Source organism: Monopterus albus, unplaced genomic scaffold (assembly GCF_001952655.1).
Source record: "Monopterus albus unplaced genomic scaffold, M_albus_1.0 scaffold288.1, whole genome shotgun sequence".
NCBI lineage: Eukaryota > Metazoa > Chordata > Actinopteri > Synbranchiformes > Synbranchidae > Monopterus > Monopterus albus.
Window position 1 is genome coordinate 732,339 of NW_018128168.1, and position 25,540 is coordinate 757,878.

At 40.7% G+C, this 25,540-nt stretch overlaps 1 protein-coding gene across 1 annotated transcript in view; it reads left to right on the plus strand.

Annotated features, from left to right (window-relative positions):
* mad1l1 (mitotic arrest deficient 1 like 1) overlaps positions 1-20,156 on the plus strand; it is a 44,775-nt gene extending 24,619 nt beyond the window's left edge. Inside the window, 4 exon segments of the mRNA XM_020622802.1 lie at position 1; positions 4-129; positions 4,138-4,331; positions 19,075-20,156. The exon segment at position 1 is cut by the window's left edge and continues 96 nt beyond it. Coding sequence (XP_020478458.1) covers position 1; positions 4-129; positions 4,138-4,331; positions 19,075-19,224 — 471 coding nt within the window. The 3' untranslated portion in view covers positions 19,225-20,156.
* Positions 20,157-25,540: the final 5,384 nt, after the last annotated feature.

Consider the following 25,540-nt stretch of genomic DNA (forward strand, 5'->3'; position numbering starts at 1 on the left):
AAGTGACACATCTTAGGGAGATTGTGCGCTCGTTGCAGGATGGAGGAGCCGCGGCCCATTCACAAGATGACTCCAGCGTGCACAGCTTAAAACTCGGCCTCAGTTTGCTGCCATCGAAGGAAGTGCTGGGTAAGATTCGCCACGCGGACTCACATTGACACACACTGGCTCATTTGCTTGTACTAGCCATGTAATAAACATGAGGTTTATTACTTTGTCTCTCTGTAAAAGCTTAAGTTATGTAATATTCCTGCAGCAGTTTCATGTAGTTTTCTTTCACCTAACTAATTCAATAAAATGAAAGGAGAGCTGCTTTTAGCAGCCGCAATCCTTAACTGACATAAATAAAATACATAAAATAAAAGTACTTGATATTTAAGGCCGCTGAGGTCTTTGTCTTTTTAGGTATGAGTACTGTATATGATGGGGAGGAAGGAGACATGTTGTTATGACAGGATTAACTATTTAATTGGACTTCAGGGCGCTTTAGCACCGGACGTCTTCGCAGGACCACAGTGCTCTGTCTTCTGACTTTGCTGCCACGCTTCATTTTGCTTTGTACACTTCCTTTCACTCGTCTTCTCCGCATAATTTCTTCCAGTCTTTACATTTTAGTTTCTAACCAATGTGTTTGATTTTTAAATGCAATGTGCACATGAATCTTTGAACTGCATTATGCTAATGTCTCATGGTTTCTATAGAAACATTTTACACCATGCACTGTGTATAATGAAATGAGTTATAGACCCCACTGTCAGGAATGGTAGAACCTCACCATAACTCTTACAGGTGAAGCTCAGAAGTTAAAATTACCTGTTTGAAAGTTCCTGCTTACAACCAGTGTTCATAACTTAGTTATGAACTCGTAACTACAACATGGCAAAAGTCTCCCATTGCCCTGCAATGCTTTAAGTGTTCCGAGTCTTTGTTCTTATGACACTAGCTTCATTATTTTAGTTAACTGTACCATTTTATGCAAATAGAAAATATTTCTGTCATATTTAATTGCACAGTTCATGCACATCTAGGCACGGTGGCACAGTGGTTAGCGCCGGTGCCTCACAGCACGAAGGTTCTGCGTTCGGGCCCCACCTGGGACCTTTCTGTGTGGAGTTTGCATGTTCTCCCCGTGCTTGCGTGGGTTCTCTCCGGGTACCCCGGCTTCCTCCCACAGTCCAAAGACATGCAGCTTAGGTTGATTGGTGTCTCTAAATTGCCCATAGGAGTGCATGTGTGTGTGTCTGGTTGTTCGTCTATGTGTTAGCCCTGCGATGGATTGGCGACCTGTCCAGGGTGTACCCCGCCTTCGCCTGATTGCTGGCCGGGATTGGCTCCGCCCCCCCCCCCGTGACCCCGTTCAGGGACTAAGCGGTTGAAAATGAATGAATGTATGAATGCACATCTAGAACTTCCATTTTACTAAGCTGTAAGTTGGCTCCATTGCTGAGTAGTATTAGCAGAGACTTCAGGGCTGGTGGTGCTGTGCAGTTAAGTTTTCAATGAGATTTTGAACCATTATGATGGCAAACAGATTTAAAATGCATTTTAGGACAAGACTAAAAGTTATACTTTTAGTACATTTTTTGCAGCAGATTAGAAATCCTCCAATACTTATGAAGAATTTTTAAAAGTGACATTAAACCAGTGAATTGAGCAATTAAGTGTTATTCCAAGCTTTATACACAACTGCATTTTGTGACAAATTATTATTATTTTTGCTCATTCCTGGAAGTGTCCTGAGGGTAACTTTGCAGTGGAGAGTGAAGCCATTACTGAACATATTGAGTTTGAACACTCAGTTCATCTGTTTTTCTGCTGCAGGGCTTCTACCTAGATTGTTTTTCAGTAAGACATTTTGTCAGTGGTTCATGATGTAGCTAGAAAGTAAACCCTATCACTTATAGATTAATCTACCCAGGCCACTTTACCCCTTCCAGTTCAAGTCTTTATTATTTTATTTATTTTTATTTTCTATTTGTTTTCACACTAGCTTTCAGTTTTAATTTTCACATTATTTCACAGGGCATTTTTTCATAATTGATTTTATATAGTTGTCCTTTTCCCCCCTATCCTTTTAAAGTTGTCGTCTTCACACATCGCAAGAAACACGTCAAGACAACGTTACTCTTGTGTTTCCTGCATAGACGAGTTACGTTTTGTAAGATTTTTTCATTACCCATTGTTTTTCCTTTTTTCGAAGTTATGTTTGTTTAAACGGATAAAACTGCAGACTGTGGGAGTGCGTTAGGCTGAAAAGAGAGTTTACAAAAAAATCTATAAATAAGTTCCTTCAGCATGTGGACTTTTCTTGACAACCTTTATAAGACAGATCCGTGGAGACCAATTAAGGCCAAAAGTCAGAAGTCGCAGAGTTTCTCAAAACCTGACAGTTGCTGTTAAATTTTTCTAACCTGAATATTATGATTTAGCAAATCAACACACTCACACACACACACACACACACACACACACACACACACACACACATCTGTGTTGTTTTACATATTTGCCGTTGCAGCTGCACAGGCAATAAAACTTTGTGTTCCAGAGTACATGTCCAATTATCCGCATGTTATAGTAAATTTAAGCAGCGTCTCCTTCATGCTGGCACTTGAGAATTAACAGCCATTTTCAGAGCAAAGTGACAGTTTTGTCACAAAGTGACAGTTTTGTCAAAGTCCCAAAGTCTTGAAATGGTATTTATCAGCATTGACTGACACAGTCACCCAAGAGATGGACAGACGCACTCACAGACTGTTAAGTTGAGACTTTTTAAGCCATTTACTTGTTTAATATTTGACAGATAAAAATGTAATAAAATAATAAGCTGTTTGAAAAGAGGAATTGGTTAAAATAAATCAACAGTGTTAGAATCCTGGGTGATGAAAATGCTCCACTGTCATTGTTAATAAAGTGTGACAACACAAGAGACGGTTTTCTGTGAGAAGGTCTCAGTAGTTGCTAAAGCGTCATTCCAATCAAAGTGGATGCAAGTTTGATGAGTGAAATGTGAAATGCCCTTGACCTTGAGTAAAAATAATCAAGGAAAGCTAAGCTTTTCAGGTCTGTTAAAGAAACAGTTCATCAGCTTTGTTTAAATTGTTTTTCTTTCTTTTTTAAATTGTCTTTCTGGTGCTCCAGTCTGTTATTACTACCAGTTTTTCTTGAACACTTTTCTAACTTTGACAGGAATGAGAAACAGCCAGGGGCAGGTGTTTTGTGTGACGTAAAGAGCAGAACCAAGATTGGTGTGATTTGGTCAAGGTGACAACTTGTTCAAATTTACACCATGGATACTCACTGCTATTTAAGTAGAGCAATCTGTCCACCTTTCAGTGCAGCGTGGACCTTTTGAAGAGGGCAGAACAATGCACTTTGGCCAAAGGTGTTTGGAAGCTTATAAAAGGTTCCAAGCTAAGCTCCATTTTTGGATAAAATCATAGAAATAGCAATGCTGACTCTGTCGGTAGCAATGGAGGCTGCGCTTGACTGTGGTGGTAGCACATACACAAACCTATCCAAGGTTTTGTGTAAATGTGAACAGTAACATCATGAAAACAGTTGCCTCTTTGTGGTTGTTCATTTCTTCTCAATCCGATGGGGTTGCATTATATTCATGCACAATCACACATGCTCGCATGCGTGTGTATCCCTTTACACTTCTGTTGCATTGATAATTTTGTAAATCATTCCCTCCATAACGGCTCATTTTGCTTAGACAATCTAATTTCTTTGCCTTCCCAAATCAAGGCTTCAAATTAACGGAGTTGTCTCAAATTGATTTTCAACAAATTAAACTGGAGCTTCATCCTGCTTCTCTTCTCTGTGGTGATCTCTCCTCCCAGCTAGGAGATGCATCTGACTGTGTTAGTCACCACTACACTCTGTGTGTTACAGTGGTTTATAGACCCTACAGTAAATGAGCAGATGAAGAGCTACCGGGAGTGTACTGTACACTGGATATGGAGCCATCCATCTATGCTGCATGAGCTTAGTGATTTGAGCTTGTGGAACTCCATGGAGAAGAAGTTGTCGCTGAATTTTAGAGTGGAATGCTTGAGTCGCACATTTACATAAAGAGTGATGTTATAAAAATAAAACTACTATGTTTTCTCCAAACCTCTGGGTGTGTTGCAGATTTACGTAAGCAGATGGAAAGCTCTGAGCTCAGGAACCAGAGACTGAAGGAGGTGTTTCAGAGGAAAATCCAGGAGTTCCGCACAGTCTGCTACGTCCTGACCGGCTACCAGATAGATGTCACCACTGAGAACCAGTACAGGCTCACCTCGGTGTATGCAGAGCACATGAATGACTCCTTGCTCTTCAAAAAGGTTTGTGCACCTCACATTTAAGGTTGGGCAGTGTGGAAATAAAAACTACCATTCTCAGATCCTGTGGTGTGTACTTTGCCCAACAGTTCTATGAATTATGACAAAAATTTCCTCTTCTCATCTTATATTTCCAGTCTTATATGGTATCATTATTGTCAGTAACATACCTGCGTACTTGTTGAGTTTAGGCAGGGTAGCCATGAGCCACTGAAAGCATATTCACAGTGATCATCAACATAGAGTTGTGAAGTTAAAAGGTAAACTGTCAAAATCAGAATTTGTTCAGGCTGTAGCATCAGTGTGAATGCCGATATCTGTCATATCTATCACACCTACATTTATGTACTATTACACAAAGTTATGGCTTTGTGCCTGACTTGGCCATGCAGGAAGAGGAGCACTATGCTGACAGAGGCTCCTCTGTTGTGTGTATTGAATGTGTGGAGGAATGCTGGGGTGTGTGTTTCTGTGTGAGAGGAAGAGACTGGTGACTGTGCAGTGTGACAGGGCTGGGCTGCATTAATCGATTACCACTCCCCATAGACTCATTGAGCGTGCCTTAGCTGTTGAACAAATCCTTCTGTTAAGTGGCTTTATAGTGAAAACATCCTGTTTGCTCTCTTTGCACTTAACTCTTTGTCTTTTTCCTTCCCTGTCTCTCCTCTCTCCAGCCTGTCCTGCTACACTCTGCCTTTATCTCTCTGTTCTTGTTTACATCTCCTCTCTCTCTCCGTTACGCTCTGGTCTGGGTGTGTAGCAGTAGCTAATCACTGTGGTGTTGCTGCGTTGTGTTATGATAGGAGGCCTGAAGCAGGAACAGAAACTGTGGAAAACCCATACTTGGACTAGGAGGCTGTTTTAGTATCTGAGCAAGGTGAGAGACGTTTGCAGCTGTGACATTGCCAAGGAGTCACTTGAATACAGTTGAAGTTAAGAATAAGGAATTGGGGGATTTGAATGTTTTGAATGTGTGTGTGTGTCCATGCATGTTTTTTTTTTTTTTTTTGGTTCTTTGTTCCAATCTGCTCCATTAAACCCACCTGGGACCCTGCCAGAAGAGATAATTCACTGTCAATATTTATTAACTTCAGACTGCTTCCATAGAACACATTTGCTTACGTACACACACACACACACACACACACACACACACAGTCATAATGCCCTCGTAGTATTCACTGTCACACTCAAATGCAAACATACACACTAGTCTCAGTACTGTCCGTCATATGACATTTCAACACACGGCGCCTCCCACCTCACCCCACAAACCCCTTCTTCGATTGGGTGCACATGCATGCAGTTGTACAAAGACACACACAAAACAGATGCTAACACCTTTAGTATTAGTATTCAGGGTCTTCTCCACTGTCTCAGTGTGTATGACACGCATGGCGGCCTTTGGGAGCAGAGAGACCTGTACTACTAATGCAGTACGACACTCTCCTCACACACACATATAAAATATGCATAACATTAGGCGTGAACATGTGTAATCTGGTTTATGAGAATATAAAGTGGAATAATTGTAGGAGGCAGGAGTAAGTGGGGACAAAATGGGTGATTTTGAACAGGAGGTGCAGAAGTCTTTAGAAATAAGATTCTGCTAGTCACCTCAGCAACAGGGTTGCCAGATAATCCTTCTAATATCCCCCCTCTAGTAGAGGCACCCAAATCCCCCTCCTATGGTGTAAGCTGTTTAACCTGCAACTGTCACATGCCTTCTCTTTCTCTTTTCTCATGCATTCATTATGTTGCACTTGCTTTCAAATGATTTTTTTTTCTTTGTTCCTTTATTCACATTTAGTTTTCAGCCCCCTGCTTTGCTATAATTTGGTAATTGAAATGTTTCATGTTAAAATGTCATATGAGATGATTTTTTTTTTTTGTCTCTCATTGATACAGTCCTGTTTAAATCTGAACATGATGGTGAAGAGAAAGGATGATAGTGGTAATTATAACTACAAGAAGTGTTTTGTTTATTCAGTCTTTGTCATTAACTTGGCTCAAATGTAGCAATTTAAGCTACTTTCCCCCATTTCATTTGTGAAACGTGTCAGCACAATCAAAAGGATAATTTAGGGGTTATGAGACAAAATAATTAGAAACAGTAATGCGGTGATTACAATGAACGCAAACTTATGCTTAAAGTTGAGAAAATATATTTATCAAAGCCTCAACTAACAATTACGTAATTATCGTGTAATATGTCAATTATATTCCTAATTATTTGATCAGTCTTTTAATCTATCTGATGTCAAAACTAATATCTAAATGACATGTTTTGTCTGACTAACAGTTGAAAACCCAAAGTGATGTGAGAAAGCAGCAGATCCTCACATTCATCAGCTGTAACTAGAGAAATGATAAAGATAAAGACTTTTAATGATTAACAAAAAGTTACCAAGTAATTTTCTGTCGCTCGAGCAGCATGTTAATTGTTCCGGCTCCCATTGGGGTTTCATTAAACCCTGTGCTGTGACTCCATACGACAAGCTAGTACAACACCACAAACTACTGCTTCAGAGATGACCACAGGGTTGAACCAACAGCGCCCAAACGCTTCATTGTCTTTTGAGTGTTTCGTTTTAACGTGTTAGCTTTTACACTTGGATGAAATTTTTTGTCCTCCCTCTGTATTTCACTGAAAAACTGCTGTAATGTTGCTATGACACTAAATAGCACAAGGCAGTAAAAGTTAAATTAACTGTAAATGCAAGTATAGATAGTCTTTCCTCATTTTGCTGAACAGGATTGCTTTTAGCCATTATGGTGAGTGGCATGGCTCCAAGGCCGGCGATATTAGTCAGCTGTCAATCATCAGCCAGCCCGGCGCTGGTCGAGAGTGAAATAGTGCATCTGAGCTACTGCTGGATGGATTGCTATGAAATTTGGTGCACTCAGAGCATGAATCCCAATGAGGGTTGGCTTTATTTATTTATTTATTTATTTATTAGCTGTCCAACAATTGCTGTAAAATACATTTTGTTATAATACAACGTCATTGTCCCTATTTGTGAAAATTTGTCTTGCATTAGCATCAGCAATAAACACAAAACATTGCGATGTTAAGATCCAGTTCAGAACATTTGGAAAGAAGCACAGCTTTCATGACATTGAGTGATTAAACATCAATGTACATCATAATGTATTTGTATAGTACTTTTCCAAACATCAGTTACAAAGTACTTCCAAAAAAAAAAAACATAAAATGGCATCACATTTAAGATAAAACAAGTGAAATATATATCAGAAAATAAAACATCAGTTACAAAGTGCTTCCCAGAACTAACATAAATGACCTCCCATTTAAAATCAAACAAGCAAAAAAAAAAAAAAAATCAAATGCTGTGGGTGTCAAAGCGACTGTAAGCGACAGCGGTATTTTTTTTTTATAGTGTTGCAAACAGGAGCCAGTACAGACTCTTAATCATAGCTAGTTAATATGGAGAAATGCTCTTTGTCAATTAATAATGGATTCATGCAATGTTATGTTAAAATGGTGAGATTCCAGATTTATTTTGATGGGGAAAATGTTTCTGTGTGTTAGCCTAACTTGGTCATGTGTGTAATTGATATTTTTAGCTCACCCCTAGGTGAGAGGGCTGATTAGCATCAGTGATTAGGTATTTATGAGGCTCTGCTAATCAGCGAGATAAACACCATAGCTGTGCAAGCGAGTGAGTTATTTGAACATTCATGTTCCAGGAGGTTCAAGGAGAGGGAGGCATTGCTTGCCGTGTACAATATTAACATTCCATATTAACAGTCCAAAGCCGACATAAGATGGAGAACTCCTCAGCAGCGTTTTATACACATACAGGGACTCGATTGCTGCAAAACCAAGAAATAATAAGTTCTGTTCGACCTATTGTGTTCAAGAAATTGTATTGCCATCATATGATTATGCTGGCTGGTGACGTATTGTATCAGACGAAGCAAATAATTTGTCTGACCTGACTTAATGCTGTTGTTATTTCTACCTGAGAAACTTGAGCTGAGCAACTTGAGATGAGTCAGACCAGTTACAGCACAAGAGATGCAAGTTGTGTTTCTTTGTAAGTAATCTCCAAGAGCAGACCCACTGCTGGGCTCACACACACACACACACACCTCTGCTATTGATTAGCTCATTAACAGTATAAACAAAAGCATAGAGCTGTACTCTCCACAGCACTTACATAAAACTTTGAGATGTTCTCTATTAACTGGCTTTGCTTTGTTTTCCTTCCTGTGCACTCTCTCTCTCTCTCACTTTATTTCTTTGACACTCGCTCTCCTGTCTTCTCTTCCTATGAAAGAAGAAGCTAAAATCTCGGGGCCAGCTCATTAAAACATACTCCCAATTAACTGTCAAACCTTTCACCAGAGCGTGACACAGGGAAAGAAAAGACTCTGCAGTATGTCAGAACGGTGGAGGTTAGGTGAAGACACAGCAGGACCTTTAAAAAAATGGCAGTGGTTTAAAGAAGTAACAAAATAGTGCTTTTACAAAAAGCTACATTTCTGTGTGTGAGATGGAGAAGGAAGAGGACAGTTAATAAAGTACAATTTATGAACACTGTCAAATCTTAATGACCTGTCTTTGTTTTATCAGCCAATTGGGAATGATTAACTCTGCACAAATGTGTTTGCCTGTAAGTGCATATGTGTGTGTAAGACAGATTGTAAGCCATCGCTGCTCCAATGCTTTTAGTCATTTGTCTGTTACAGCTTAATTTTGAAATAACTTTGAAGCACAGCTAGACTTTCAGGCTCGCTGGTGGCTACAGGGCCAGTAAGACTCGAGGCATGAAAGGGGTCAGGAGTTAGTGCAGCGACATCAGGTTGGGCCAGTGCCCAGAACCATTTCTGGCATCTCTCTTTCTTGCTCAACTTAAGCTTATTATCTTTACCTCTCTCTTTTTCTGACCAATCAGATTTAATGTCAGTAGAGAATTATTTCTAGCAAGCAGTGTGACACCTGCTTAAAATGATAAGGATAGATAAAGGTGTAGTATTTTCTCATTTTTAAGTGTTTTTTTTTTTTTTTTATTGACTTGAATGAGAAAGCTTATTTTCCAGCACATCCTCTGCCCACAGCACTATCGACAGCACCCAGTGGGGTGTAAAAATAATCGATACAGCTAATTTAAAAAAGGACAGTTAGAGAGCCATCCTATTCATAAACTATGCTAACATTTAACTTGTTCTCTATAAATGTAACTGTCAATATCCATCGATAAAACAACTGTGCTGCATGTGCCACACGTGTGTCCAAGCAGTAGCAACAGGTACAGTGACATAACATACTGTATACAAATAATCACACAATGAATTGTTAGAGGTTATGGTAAGACCCATTATGTATTAAATTCCTCCCAAACATTGTCTTAGTCATCTAAAATGTATTTGTGTGCACCTGCATGAGCTCACGTTGATGGCAATAAAAAGTATAGGTGAGTGGGTGTTTAAAATATTTTGGGAAAAGAAACGAAGTCTTGCTGGGATGGAATTTCACTTTGCTCACCAACTGAAAACACTCACCGGATTTATTGCTTATAGCAGTAAAGATGAACAGGAGCAAAGCACTAATAAACAGTAAACACAAAGTCCGATGGGAATACGAGGGTGAATAAATTAACTGCGTCTTCAGTGGATATGACTTTGTGTGGTTAAACCTTCACAGAGAAAGTTGACTCTGATGTCTCCTGACAGTTTTCTGTCTTGCTGCATGCGATTCTTGGTGTCACTAGCTCAGTGTTGTATGAATGTATGCCTGCTGTCTCCATGGTAACGTGATGCATCATAATCACACATAAGTCCACCTGTGGTCATGAATATTCCTGAACAGAAGCCCATCCCAGTTACCACATTGTTGTTTTCGTAAGTGTTTATCACTTAATCCATTCAGGCACATGATTTTTATTGACACTTAATATACGTAGAATTACTCCTTATTTCCACCAGGTGCAGAGCTGTGGCGTTGCTTCTGCGACTGTGTTTTGACCCGACCCCTGCATGGTTTCCCACCTCATTGGGAGTATTTTAGAAGCGGTGTAGCCTGTTGTCGTGATGCTGATTTTCTTTTTTGTTTTTGATCTTCTACAATGGGTTAATAGACTATGTAGTTAAATGGTTTATTTATTTTAATTGTGTTTATTCCTATTTCCTGCTTTGGTGTGCCGTAGCCTACAGGCAAAGCCCATAGTTGTTATCAATGACATGGATCAAAGATGTGTGGCTGTGTTTTAGTTGTGGAAATACACTCGTCCTCATAATTATTTCGTATCCAACCTATATTTCATGTTGGCAGAAGTAAAACCCTACAGTAGTGTTTCATGAGCAAAGTGCTACCTGACTAATGGGTTGAACTGTTTTCAGAAGCGGCTTCCATCAAAAATAGACCAGGCACATACAGTATGTTTAGTGAAGCACAGTGGAGATCCGCTTCTTGGATGCTTCTGAAATGTGCTGCGGCACACCTGGTGGTATAAGCATTAACTAGAGTGGCAGTGATCAGCTTTGGCAACTGCGTCACAACCGAAATGCAACGCAGCCATTCCTGGTGGAAAGAAATGCAATAAAATCGCACAGCAGGTGCAGATGCAGGGCAAAAAATGGAATGTTATATTCTACATATCAGCACTGTACTCATAAGAATATAGTCGAATGTAATCTCTTTGTAATCGCCGACATTTTGACCAGTTACTGTAGTTTAACTGTAATCCATTAGTTACATGTAACTACTTAGTAACACTGTGTATTACATTCACCAAATCAGTGAATAAATGACTTGATGTGGTTTAGACAGTACTTCACAGTGTGTGTATGTGAGCCAAGGAGAGCTGCCTTTGTTTAGTGATTCTAATCACAGTACGACTGCCAGTTCACGGTTAATTTGGGAAAACTCACCTGTTTGCGTGCTCTCCTCTAAATGCCACCAGCTAAATCTTGTTTACTGGCTCAATTTGTTTTGTTATGATCTGAAATGCAAACTGCATATAATATTTTGTATTCAGTTCTGACAGAAATGCACACTGCATATAAATACCCCCTTTTTCCTCCTCACTTGAAATATGATTCCTGGAACTTTAATGGTGAAAAGTCCAGAGGGGTTTCCTCTGTAATAGTCCAGGCTTTGTTTAGTACCACACAGAGGTCGGCACATTGTCATTCTGTCAGCTCTGTCTAGCTCAGTAATGACACGTCAGTCCCACATTAAAGTGGATGGACAGAACCCAGCACTACCGCATGGTTTTTCACTTTGGCAAAAAGATTCAATCTAGAAAAATAATTTAAGACGGACATCGTGAGGGAGGCAAGTGTGCCGATATCTATATAAATATAATAGAGAGATGGAGGTGGGGGGGGTGATCAAGGTAATTGATAACTATTCAAAGCATTTACAGAAGTGCTCAGGAAATGAGTTAAGGAAAAGATATGAAAAATGCAAATTAAAACACCAGAGAGTTCTTTGAACATCTAGGAACACCTAAAGTTTTAAGGTGTTTCGTATTGACAACGATAACAAATTGTATGTTTTATGTATTTATGCTAGTGGGAATCAGGTTGATCATAAATTTCTGGTAGATGTATGTAGTCATTAGTCATTTACTGTCATTAGTCATTTATTGCTCAGACACATGAACAACATTTTAAGAACAGTAAACAAAAAACTGATTAGAATATATAAATATGGATAGTACAGCATCTGATTTCATTTTTTGTGGAGCCGCTTCTCACTGTTTCTCCCTCTCTCCCTCTCTGACATCCTTCTCTACACTGCAGAAAAATACCAGAATCTGCATTTAAATTGAAAGCTATTCATCTGCATATTTCTGATTATTCAATTAATTTGCCTTCTGTTTTTTCACCCCCACCAATCAGCAGCTGTGCCATCCAGTAGAATTATTTGTTGTTGATGATGATGATGATGCTGGTGGGACAGGGGTACTGTATGTGTGAGCAGTGAGGACAGAGGTGAGTGAAGGTACAATCTGCTAAGAGACAAAGATATAAATAAAATTTGAATGAAATATTTTAAGATATCAATAAATCTGTCAGTGCACTGAGATGAAATGGGTAGAGATCTATGCAGCAGAGGGAGGAGAGAACGAGCCAGATGTTGAGTGAAAGTCTTCTCATTAGTGGTGTAGGGCAGAGACAAAGGTCAGCTGATCTGTGAGCTGCATGTCACCACCTCAATATAGAACCATCTGTCAAATACACCCAGTCTGAGGCCTGTGCCTTCTGCACTAGCTGGCTCTCCCATAGCGGCAGCATGTTGGCTGCTGCCCTCCTCCTACATCTCTCTGCTCAACCATGTCTTCCTGACCCTTGCCAGTAAATATTCGAAATGGATCAGTCGGATTGCTAATCACGCTGGTTTTTCGACTGTGTTGTTTTTTCGATATTCCCCTGGACTGAGGGGACAGACATTCAGGATCAGAGGTTATGATCTAGCATTAGCTTGCAGAGCAGTCCATATACATTCGTGCTATACACAGCCTGCTGACCTTTACAAGAGCTGTATTCTAACGTTAGCTTAGCCAGCCTTACTAGTTTGCTAATAAAACATTAGAAGAGTTAGATCTCCGCCATTCACAGTGTTGTTAAAAAAAACATACACAGAGAGGAGGAGCTGTTCACAAATGGTCCATTGAAAGCATTGTGAGATGTGTACTGTAACGGGCCAGGAAATGATTTATTGGTGATTTATTGTCTTCAGATACTAAATTATTAATGTGCATTGTCTTATAATAAAAGCAGGTCTTCCAAAACTAGGCAACTTTAGTTTTTAAGGTTGAACTTGTGTTTGTAATGTTGTCCACTGCAATGCAGTACTCTACTAATCCATTTAATAATCCTAATGAAAGCAACAGTAAATGAATAACTTTAGGAGGTTGTTTCTGCTGCCAAAAGTGAGTGAAGAAACAGTTTAATAATGTTATTAATATGGTGACAGCAGTAGATGGCAACAGTTATGTTGTGGCTTTCTAGGGAAATCGTAAACTCTGTTAACCTGTTTGTTGACTCATGTCTTGTTTTCAAAAATCTGTGTAAAAACTGTAGATCATTGCAGATACAGGCAGGATTCAACCTTAGTATAGCTTAGTACAGACTACTCACATTCTATTGTGGCAGCAACACTACACTGCCCATGTTTTACCCATTTTGCCATCAATCTATACTCACTAACTCATAATGACAGTGAAAACATGGTTTTAGAAAGTTTTATTTATCAAGCATCACAAACTGAAATCTCATTTAGAAAAGCATCCAGACGTTTAGACAGTATGTTGTAGAAGCCCCTTTGGCAGCAATTACAGTTTTGAGCCATCATGGTTAAGTCTCTGAAAGCTTTGCACACCTGGATTTATACAGTTAATCCTGTTCTTCCTGGCAGATCCTCTCGAGCTCTGTCACATTGGATGGGAAGCGTCTTAAACTGCCATTTTCAGGTCTCTCCACAGATGTTCTATGGGGTTAGCTGGCCTCCTCAAGGATAGTCAGAGACTTGTCCTGAAGTCACACCAGCATTGTCTTGGCTGGAACCTTGGGGTTATTGTCGTATTAAAGATGAACAGTCACGTGCATTCTGCAGTGGCACTTCTTAAAGAATCTCTCTGTATTTGTCTGCATTCATCCTTCCCTTAATTCTGACCAGTCTCCCTGTCCCTGTTAATCACCCCCATAGCATGATGCTGCCACCACCATGCTTCACTGTAGGGGTGGTATTAGCCAGGTGATGAGCAGTGCCTGGTGTTTGCCAGACATACTGCTTGGAGTTTTTCTAAGAGTTCAGTGTTTGTCTCAACAGACTAAAGAATTTGGTCAAGTCCAAGCAGCTGTCATATGCCTCTTACCCACAGTGGCTTCTGTCTAACCGCTCTACCATTGGTTGAGTGCTGTTGAGATGTTCATCCTTCTGAAGCTCTGTTAGTGACCACTGGGTGTTTGGTCACCTCCCTGATCAAAGGGACCCTGTAGACTTGCCTTCACTCCCACACAGAACTTGTGTTGGTGAGAATATAGCTACAGACTCACAGGAATTGTTACCAGCCTTTTTTTTTTTGTTAGCTTCGGTAGAACAGTGTCAGTTGATGTACATCTGAGCGACCCAGCCCCCAGAGGTGTCTGGGATGCTTTGTGCTAAGGGAAGGTTAGGCCTGGAAAATAGTGTTGCTTATTGTAAAACTGAAATGATTAATCAGTTTACTGAAAGAAAATTAAGCAGCAACAATGGAGATAAGCAGGTAATGTTTTCGGAGGCTTTTGAAGTAAAACTTCAGTTTTTTGCTGGTATGATTTACTATAATATGATAATTTGCTGCTTTTAACATGACAGTAACTGAAATATACTTGAATTTTTGGCTTTTGTTCAGGCATTTGAAGGTGACACCACTGTGGTTAACAAAGCTGTGATGGTCATTTTAATCAGACACCACCTAATTGGTTGGTTTGATTATGATAACAGTTTATAACAAGAAAGAATAAAGAAAATAATTAAGTTGCAGCCTGAATACCAGTCCTCCTCCTTAAGCTTTAAGTGGTGGGTGTGCACCTTCGCTCTGACCCTGTTTGCACTGGGAGAGGAGCATGATTGTCATTCAGGCAGCAATGTAGCTCTAGTTGGATGAGGTCAGTAGAAAGCCACGCCTTGCCCCTCAGGCCAGGGAGTATCGATTTCCTTTAATTGGATGGACAAATGAAAAGAATTGGTGAATGGATAGAACTCCTTCACTCTATTGTTGACGTCTGTCCTTAGATTTAGTTTACAAGTTTGTCATGTTACAGTCCCTAATCTTGGTGCAGCAAATGTCTGACTGTTTTTTATGCAAGGTGATGTTGGTGTCACCCTGTAGGAGTCAAGTGTGACATTTGTATGCAACCCCCTTTTTGTGCTTCTCACTTCAACTGTCGAATGAGGAAAATCCAGCCATTTTCAAATAAAGATGGAAGTTTGTTGTTTTCATAAAGGTCAGCTATTGTTTAAAACACTTATTGGTGAAGGGGAAATATGCAAATAAGCATTGATAAGGTCAGTATTTGAATAAAGCTGATTTCAAACAACCTCCTCTGACCTTTTATTAACTTCTTTAGAATTTTCCCCTGAAAACGTGAGAACAAATCTAACAAGTGTCGCTGAACACGTGGGCCTTTGTTTACGATATACTTCTCTTTTCACCATTAAACATGGCTTTTTTTAGATGAACCCTGAGAATACATGATTTTTAACAATGGGTTGGTAAGACTGGCCTTAACAGTGGAGGACTGACTCAAGCACTCCATCTGTTTTCTAGTGTAAGATGTTTGGCCATGCTTGAATGGCATTGCATAATACCGCCAGCCGTTTCATTAGGCAGATTAGGTAATACAAGTGCAGCTAAATTTACAGGCCTGTAAGGCAGCCAGGTATGGTCCCTCTGTGAAACGTTACCATGATAAGCATGCTAATTACATGAACTCATTTACTGGATTAAATTCTGCACTGATATGTGTACATTTTTAATTATGTTCAGCATTTTATCTTTTCACGGTTTCACCAAAAACCAGCTATAACATTAGAAAACACTGGCTCAAAATACGGCACATTCACCTGCGACACAACGGTTTAAAGAAAAACTATTGATGAATGTGTCATTTCTGGGTTGAACGTTTTTATTTTGTGTAATGTAACTTTTCTTCCCAGGCTTCATGTACTACTATGGTAGCATTTGGATGGACAAACGTTATTTTAACAATCTCAGACATCCCTAGCATGACAGTCACCATTGTTATAGACTTCACCCTGCGGTGTAAGACCAGCTGGGTGCAGCAGGTGCAGAGGGACAGAGGATACAGTAAAAAGGTACTGTAAATAACTGCGTCATTATATGTGCAATCACCAAGAAAGTTGAATGCTTTCTAAATCGGTGCTGATGTACTGTAGTTTGGAGTGTTATCGAAGTCCATATAGTCAAGGATTGTTGTCTAAACTGTAAGTGTGCCTGTAAAACCTAACAAATACTGGTGCTCCGACATTGTTGCATCAGGAGAGATTTTATTCTCACTAGAATAAAAGCGGCAGTGCCGGGGCTCTTTCATTTATGGTTACAAGTATCAGTACGTGAGAGCTGGAAGGAAGCTTACCTTGACACTACAGTATCGATTTACCTCAACGTTATCAGGGGAAAACACACATACGGATAAATGTAGAAGCTGTCCAAAAGAATCTCTGGACTGAAGATAAAGTTAGGTACATACGTTTATGTCCTCCACAGGGTGAATTCTAATGACTCTGGTGATTCCTCTTTGTTCTTCTAATCAGATCTAAATTTCAGTTTGATCAATACTTTGGTGTATAACCAAATACCTGCAAAACGATGACCACCCCGTCAGGCTGAGCTAAGCGTTGTGTTTAGTGCTAATTTGGTGCCATGAGAACAGACTAGACTAAGAAGGTGATGATGATAAACCCACTAAGTCATTTTGAAGCACTGACTCGTTATTTTAAAAAGCCTTAAGTGAGTTTAAATGTTAAGTTTCATCCTGGTGTTGCCGAGTCCAGCTGTATGAAGAGCATTCAGTCAAAATGTTGAACCTGCTGCTCTTCTGCCTGCCTCCTTTCTTATTCTCATTACATCACTATGTTGCTCTAACACTCTTCTATTTTGCACCCAGAGCACTTTACTCTTGTGTCTGTAACCTTTTTAATCTGTGTACATCTGTACAACCTTTGCTCAGCTACCTGTGTGTGCATGCACATCTGACCACTTGAAATCCAATATGTTTTGTTAAATCCAAATGGGGCAATAACGAAGCTATTTTCTCTTATGTTTTTTTGGTCTGATTGTCTGATGGAGTCCTCACAGTCCTCAGCTCCCATAGGTCCCCATCAGCTTGTCTGCTCTCTCTCTCTCTCTCTCTCTCTCTCACACACACAGACACTCGTACACACAGTCTGTTCTGAGGACAGACGTTGGCAGAAGGTGTTTTAGATATTGGGATCTCCATGGTAACTGGTCGCAGTGTTTCACTTTGATGTATGTGTTGCATGTTCCCACAACCCAGCAGTTTCTAGAGCTGTGTGTGTGTGTGTGCGCCTATGATGAGGGTAGTAGCAGCCTGAGGAAATGCCATAGCTTTCAGACACCTGGAGAAGGACAGAAAACACCAGGAGTGATCAGAAGTAGTCACAGGAAAGATGGTATGGTTAGAAAAGCCTTTGGATTGTCTCCCTGCAGTGCCCAGGTTGGTGTAGTAAACATTAATTCAGACTGAAATCAAGACCCACTTAGGAGTAATGCTTGAAGAGGTGACCAGGACCATGTTGCCTCAAGGTGTCCTGAAGTAAAATGGTTTACACCTTTCTGCTGATTGCAAACAGATGTTTACTGTGGCCAAGTGAAGTCAGCGTAATGTGTCTGTGTGAAATGCTTCTGTGTTAAATGTGTCTCATTTGCCACTTTTAAAGTTGGTCCATTTAGTTTATGTTGGTACAGATATCCATGGGGCTCAGAGGATGAGTCCTTATGATTCAGTCGGTTGATCATAAAGTGTTATAGAGATGTTAGTTATTTAGTAAGTTGCTACTAAAATCATAGTAAAAACTGATTTGAGCCTGGATCTAAGAAGTTGTCTCTGTTAAAGCAGAACGACTCAACAAAGCTGTTATTTAATGGATTGTAGCTTTTCTTCTAAAAATTCATTCAACAATAAAACTTTCCTTTACAACTTTAATTTCAATTTTGAATTTAAGATGATGTCAGTGCATTTCTATATATGCTCCTGAACCAGCTAAATCATTCTGTCTGCATCTCTCAACCACTCTGCATACTGCGTTCAGCCTCGGTTTAGCATTGTGCAGTCAGCTAGCAAATGCCATTAGTTCAGTTATCCTGTCCCCTCTCCCATTAGAGATTTGTGACTGTTCACACAACGCGAACAGCCGAGTTCACCTCAGCCTGCTTTGTGTGAGGAAGCACACTAATTGGTTTATCAAGAGAGATTACTTTTTTTTTTTTAACTGCTTCAGAAAAATCTCATACTAACAAGTTCATCACCTCAGTTTCCTATTGCCCAGGTCTGTTCAGTTTTGAAGTAATAACGCTGAGTTCAAACAAGATCAGTAGGATCACATTTCTTGTTTTTTAAGGGAAGTTATTTAGCTTCAACTCTCACACGGTGAGTGGACATTTTCTAAGTTGGACCTTCTGTAAAAAATAATGTCCGTGTGGGAAATGATGTGTTGCAGTAATAAGCCTTTCTCCGTTAATCTTCTGTCATTCATTCATTTTGTATTTTGGTCTTTAGCTCTTTTTCTCTTTGCCCTCTGAGTTCTCTCATGATGCATGTTAGATAAAGATCTGTGACTTTTACGCACGTTCGCACTGGACGTTTCTCAGACATCTCAATATCTTCTCGGCATGTCACGGGACTCTGCTCCCTGCCACCTTCCTTCTTCCCTGCGATGCTTTAATTACTTCATCCCTCGTTTCCCTCATCCCTTTCTCCTTCACTCTATCGCCCCGCGCTGCTCCTCATTCCTTTTAATTAATCCACACTGATTTAGGCACCTTCACCCTGCTGTGAAAGCGCGCACACAGACACACACGGCACACTCCCGTACACGCTTGACAATCCCCAGTAGGCAATAACAACTTTAGGTGATCTTGCTTTACTTTAAAAGTTTTTCTCCTGAGATGGGTTTAGTGGAAATCCCAGGTCTTGTTGTTGTAGTTTAATGTCTTGTGATGTCTGTGCTTTTCTGTGTGTGCAGGGCTCCAGTGGAAGCATGCAGCTCATGGAAACGGAGTTCTCCAAAACTCTAGGCGAGATGGTAGCCCTCCATCTGCATCACCAGAAGAGCATCCCAGCATTCCTCTCTGCAGTGACTCTCGACCTCTTCAGCAGACAAACCACTGTCTGAAGTAATCTGACGCTATCTCAGACACGGGGATGTAACGTTTTAATATGAATAGTTTTGTTTCTAATTTTCTTATTAATCTTAGTTCACTTATTATTATATTAAATATTTGATCTGTAATAATCTCACCACATTCAAAGCTCACAGTGGATAAGTACAACAGGCAGTGCTGTGTACTCGGAGCGTGCGCCCTGTCACCTGGACCTGCTCCATACCTCGTTGCCCTCAATCTGTTTTTGTTCTGTTTGTTAAGGCAAAGCTGAGAAAACTGAATTCTAACACCAAACCAGTTGAGAAGTAATTTGTGGAATCATTTTTAATATCATCTATGATATTAAAGATCACAGATAATCATAAGGCTGTACGCTGCCTTTTTAAAACACACCTGTGTTTACAGTGAAATTACCACAATAACAAATTGGTTTCCTTGTTGCTTAAGTACAAACATGATACAAGAAAAGGGGAATTCTTTGGCAGCAATAAAGAGAAATGGCAGAAATAAACATGGGCTGAAGAGGATGGCAAGGGAGCAATCCAATAAAACTGAGAAACAAAAGGAAGTGAACTGACAATAAAGCCGCTTATTACAGCAGCAATATAAGAACTCCAGCTGGTGCAGCCATATGTCTCATGAGAAGGCGTATTCTTGTATAGTACATGCCACATACTGTCCTTGATTTTTTTTTTTCCTTCACACAAAGACATTCATGTTCACTTGTGCACACCCCATAGCTATCACATTTGTAAAGGTCATATTTTAGAGGCTTTCACTTAGCTGCACAACTTGTACTGCGTTGTTGTATATTACATTCACCTTGAGTAGTGTGTGAGTGTGTGTGTGTGTGTGTACTTCGACTTTATTGTCCCCATCCCATAAAATCACTGTGTCCTCTTTTCTGTTTTAAAAATCGTAATAAAAATCGTAATAAAGCTTATGTATGACTGTGGCTGTTAAAAGACTGACTTGACCTGACTTGAAAAGTAATTTAGCAGCAACATTTAACTGTAGTAACTCACCTGTACCTGTCACAACAGCAAGACCGTATCCAGAGGCCAGCAAGAAATTGCAGTATTTAATGAGTCAAATAAATTGACAGTTCTCGCAATCCTGTTGTTTCATGGCCCTGTGCTGTGTTGTCAGATGTAACAACTCTGGTAAGCTCGTCCCCGATGAGCAGCAGAGCTAATTGCATTGCCGCCTGGACCGGGGCACCAGAGGCCTCACAGGAGCCGAGACTGTTCGGGTGGCTGGGCTTGTCCTCGAGGAGCTGGTCTGCCTCAAAGTTTTACAAGTGCGCTTGTCCGGTGCCGTCCTAGCTGGGATGCCTAGCCACAGAAACGTGCTCTTTGGATGTGGAGTGTCACCACTGTGGAAGGATCCAGAGCTTGTGGAAGGTGGAGCAGCTAGACTGCTCTGAAGCCAACCTCCCAGTTAGACTGGGATTTGTCTTTGCTGGCAGATTAAGTGGTTACCAAAGATCGTTTCCAGCACTGGGCTATGGTGGTGAAGGAAGTGGTGAAGCTCATGAACAAAACTTTTCAGATTTAGTTGTCCTTTGTTAGTATAAAAGTATAAGGAGGCCAGAGGCTGCTGTGGTTTCCAAAGCAAAAACTGTGATGTGAGAAGAGTTTGAAGAAGCCGTGAAATCAGGCTATGACAAAGCATCAGTTGACAGAGGCAGAGGGAATGTGTCAGTCTTTTTATCCTTGTTTAACCAGGAATTTGTTCTGGTCCATCATCTTGAAGGATGTCCCAGAGCTCTTATTCCTGCTCTAGGGATCAAACATCTAGGAGCGAGGAGGCTGCTGGATGAGCCATGAGTGAAAATACAGTAGAGCGTTCTTCTTTATGGACATCATACCCCTTTATGTTTTTTTTTTCTTTCAGTTTTTGCTTGCAGTCACTTTACTGTAACCCACAGTTAGCTGAATTTCACCAGTGAGAATTAACTGACACACAGGTAATAAAATAGAATAATCTTCTGTACATGATGAAGTGTTAGATCCACAGTGGGCCATTAATGTGATGTTATAATCACACTAATGGAATATCTAACATATAGAGAAATAACTTGTGATCATCTTCTATATTTGAATTCTACCCACAGAGGAACAAACTTGTAAGACCCTCTGCATTTAGCTTTCAGCCATGTTATTTAGATTTCTGTCTGTTAAACCCAAACATCCTTTCTGCCCCTCATCCTCTCTATGGCTGATTCTTTCCACTCTTTTATTCTTCCCCTTATCTTTTTTTTTTTTTTTTTTTTTTTATCAGCTCAGCATGTTTCAGTTGAAAACAATTAGTACACCTTCCAATATCTCATTAACTATAAATGAAATGGTGGAATTGAAAATGCCACTGCTGAGCTTTATAATGGCAAAATACACCTGTTGCCACACACACACACACACACACACACACACGCCGAGCCTCGTCAATCAGTAAACAATTTTGAAAGGCGTTTTAAAAATGCGCAGTTGAAATCATGACAGCAGTAAATTTTCAAAAGCAATTCTCATGCATGTTTAATTTATTACTGACATTTCAGCTTCATTTTTCAGCTTTATTTCACCACAGAGGGAAATTTATAGAGGAGCCCTGCTGACAAGAGACTTCCCCACTACAGAGGAGAGTCTCAGCTGGAAAACAGAGGCTTATGGGACAGAGAGGGAGGACCTGTCACTTCTTCCTTTCATGTCTCATCCCTCTTTTCTTCATCTGCCTTTCTCAGCTCACACAGGAAGCTCGTTTTCTCTGAAGTCAGTTTTTCTCCCATCTCTTCCTCCAGTTGTCCACGCTCTGAAGTCCCAACAGAGACAGAGCAACTGTCATGCTTCAGTTCAGATCTGAGTTTCTTTTCCTCGGGTTCCCCTTAGAGTTGAAGCAGAGTGATACTGTACTCACCGAGGCTGATGTGTGAGAGAGAGCGTAAGAAAGCATTCATGTGTACGTACAGTGAAGTGCGATGGAACTGTAGTAAAAACTCAATGTCTAGTGTTTACCTGAAATGGCACTGGGGCTTGTAGATGATGCTCACTGCTCATCCACTGTGTTCCAGAGTTCCTCGGTTTACAATCCGTTAATTTGCCGACATTGAACTTGAGATTTGTCCGTAACACTGACCGCTCGATTAGTTTTAGGTTATTGTCATTTGGTAGTGCAGCTGTAACCAAAGACTTGTTTGAAAACTCTCTGTTCGCTTCTTTATAGTAGCGACGTCAGTGAAGTTCTGATTCTGTTGATTTGGTAGTGGACTGCTGAAAAAAATGCTAAACTGACAGGCTACAGTAATGTCAGATAAAACAAATGACATCAAGCAAACACAATGTCTGGAGTGTGATGGATTATTATTATTATTATTTTTTTTTTTTACAGACTAAATTGCTGTTGTGTGGCCAACTCCAAAATGCCAGTGTGCACAAAAGCACCAGCAGAGAGAGTTTTCACTCACGACAGTAAAATAAGTTGGACAAAACCTGAAGGCGAGGAACTGTTTGTTGTGATGGATTACCAAAGTCAGCCACATTCAGATGTAATGTACAATGTAGACAGTTTTCAGTTCTGTCAGTGGATCAACATCTGATGAACCTGCAAGGTCAAATCTTAGCATTGCAGTGTTCATTGTAGTGCATGCACAAAGCTTTAGACTACACTAGTTTTTCATGGAATTGTCTCATTTGCATCAAAGTTATTGAACTCATTTGCTGTAATTATGAACAAGTAGCAGCATATGTTCATCTTAATATTGAGAGTTGTTTATACTGTAAGTTCTTTCAGCCAGTACCAGACCCTACCTCATGGTCATCCTCTGGCGTAACAGCCAAGTCTGCCTGCTGCAATGATCCACTCAGAATTGGTGCCAGATTTAGAGCACAAATTTTGGAAGGGCAAAGTTCATACCACTGATGGACCTCCGCAGAGCAGCTTCATTAACACGTTAAACATTATGTTCTAGAGCTGTTGCAGTGCTTAATATCTGGCAAGTGTAACAGCCGCTGCCTCTAATCCTCACTCCCATCCAGTATATATGGCTCACCAGAGGGAGAGGGAGAATGTCCGGGCAGTCGGGCAGGTCTCCAGGCAGACTCCAATATGGCTGCCAGAGCACAAGAGTGACAGTTTAGCTAATTAGAGAACTTTTAATTTGCACTGCCTTGATCTCTCATCTTATCCTCCTTCAGCCTGTCGGAATGCATGCAGGTGTGTGTGTGTGTGTGTGTGTGTGTGTGTGTGTTTGTTTTGAGCTAGTTTGGTGTCACCTTGTGTGGTTGCTTAGAAAGGTGAGATGGCATGAGGAAGGCTAAAGGACAATTTAGCCTTCCTCAGGCTTCAGGAAGCATTTGCCATTTTAAACATTGTTTTCTAGATGACTTACAGTTTGTCCCTTGTTTTTCTGCATCTTAGCCCAACACTCCTTTAATGAAAGCAGCAGAGTTTCAGGGTCAACTCTCCAGCGCTTCTTGTGTATCCTTGTTTTGGAACCAACTCCAATTAGTCTTGTTTTTAAAGACTGGAAATGTTACTGTGCTGATTTGTTCTCCTGGATCACTGGTCTCATACAGGTTAGATATGCTCCAGTAACAAAGAAGACAAACTACTGCGACTGTTGACCAAATAACTTACAAGACGCGCTGTTCACCTCACAGCTAGCCTCGACCTTTCCATGGTATTCTCTCACTATGGGAATTATTTTTGCTGCTTGGCCTATCATGTCTGCCTGTGTCGCAGTGAGAAGGGTCCTCCCTTTAGCGGGTTGATTTTAATATGTATTAATGCAGTGGTAAGAATCTTTCCCATTATTTTCTAATCATGCGCTATCAAGCTGCCTCCTTCTACAGGCTGGCCCACATAAGGCTGCGATCTTTGAGACAGACAGCGAGTCTAATTCCCATTTTTAAAAGAAGGTTATTTCAGAAAGTCGACCCCCAGGGCTTGAAGAGAAATCAAAACTCTGAAAATGAGCAAAGAAGCCAGTCTTTCTTTCTTTTTTTTATCTTCTGTAGCCCTTATTCTTAATTCTGTTTCCTTTTTTGTTTTTCTCTTCTCATATCTCTGTCACCATCCCCCCCGCTGTAGGCGTCACTGTGAATGCCATGTGGAGAATGAAGGACTGGGGATATTATTTGTCCCTGGGGAGGCCTCTTTTTGTACTTGGGCAGGCATCAGTGTGTGGACAGCTATGGAGTGAGAGACACACACAAACATAAAAGACAAATACTTGAGTCACTACAGCTCCGGCTGTGAGGAGCCTGACAACTACTTGTGTTCTAAACTCTGATGCCGGGGCAGGCTGGAGGCTCCTGCTCTGCTCTGCGTCAGACTGCTTTGATGAGACCACATCTAGAAAGGGCAGCTCTCAACCACAGTGCCTTGAAACTAGATTTAATGTAGGTTCTGCACCACTGTGAGCAGCAGTAATACCAGAAGTTGTTTGGCTGCCCTTTTCAACTGCCCAACTGGGTACAGGGCTGAAATCTTTCTTTCAGCTGGCTCAGTGTGCTCTTTAAGAAGCTGCCCCCCCATCACGCCTGCGTTATGCGCATTTCTTTAAATATCACGTAATTTTAAAAGTTCAACGACAATCCGATCTCAAAGTTTGAAACTATTTGAATGCGTCCGTATTGGAAGTGTGTCTCATCGTCCCAGCATTTATTAATGTTTACATTTGCACGAAAACACAAGTGCTTACAACTGCAGAGTACGTTTGTGTCTGTGCGTTTCATTGTGAGTGAGAGATCTGAGGTGTCAGGGAGGAAAATAAGGCTGGGGAGAGCGATGATGTAACCGTGAGACATACAGAACTCACCTGCCCTGGGTTATAATCATACAGGACAGATAGGTGATGGAAGGATAATGAAAGGACCCTGCTAAGACGTGCGTTTTCCATACCGCTTAATAGAAACCACCCACCGTCAGCCCCCTATGCCACTTGTAATGCAGCAGTCAGTTCAGGATGGGATTGCACCTCGGTTACATAATGAATCTAAAAGGTTATTTCACGTGGAAACATAAACCCTTGATCCAAGGTTATTGCACTGAGCTTCTGTGTCATTGGCTGCATGTGCACTTGACTGTACTGTGTGATGAGAGCGAGTAAACAAATCAGTTGAATTTCATGCTCCTCTCGTGTTTGAATATCATTTTCTTAAATAAGCGGACATTATACGAACTAAATGTTTATCTGTTCAGGGTAGTTTCAGTGAGAGGCAGCCTCTTTGTTTATACAAGAACCTCCCCCCCTCCCCTGACTGCACTGACACCAGGAAGCTGACCAGTACAGCCACAGTCCAACCTGCTGGCCACTCAGCAGTTGGGGTT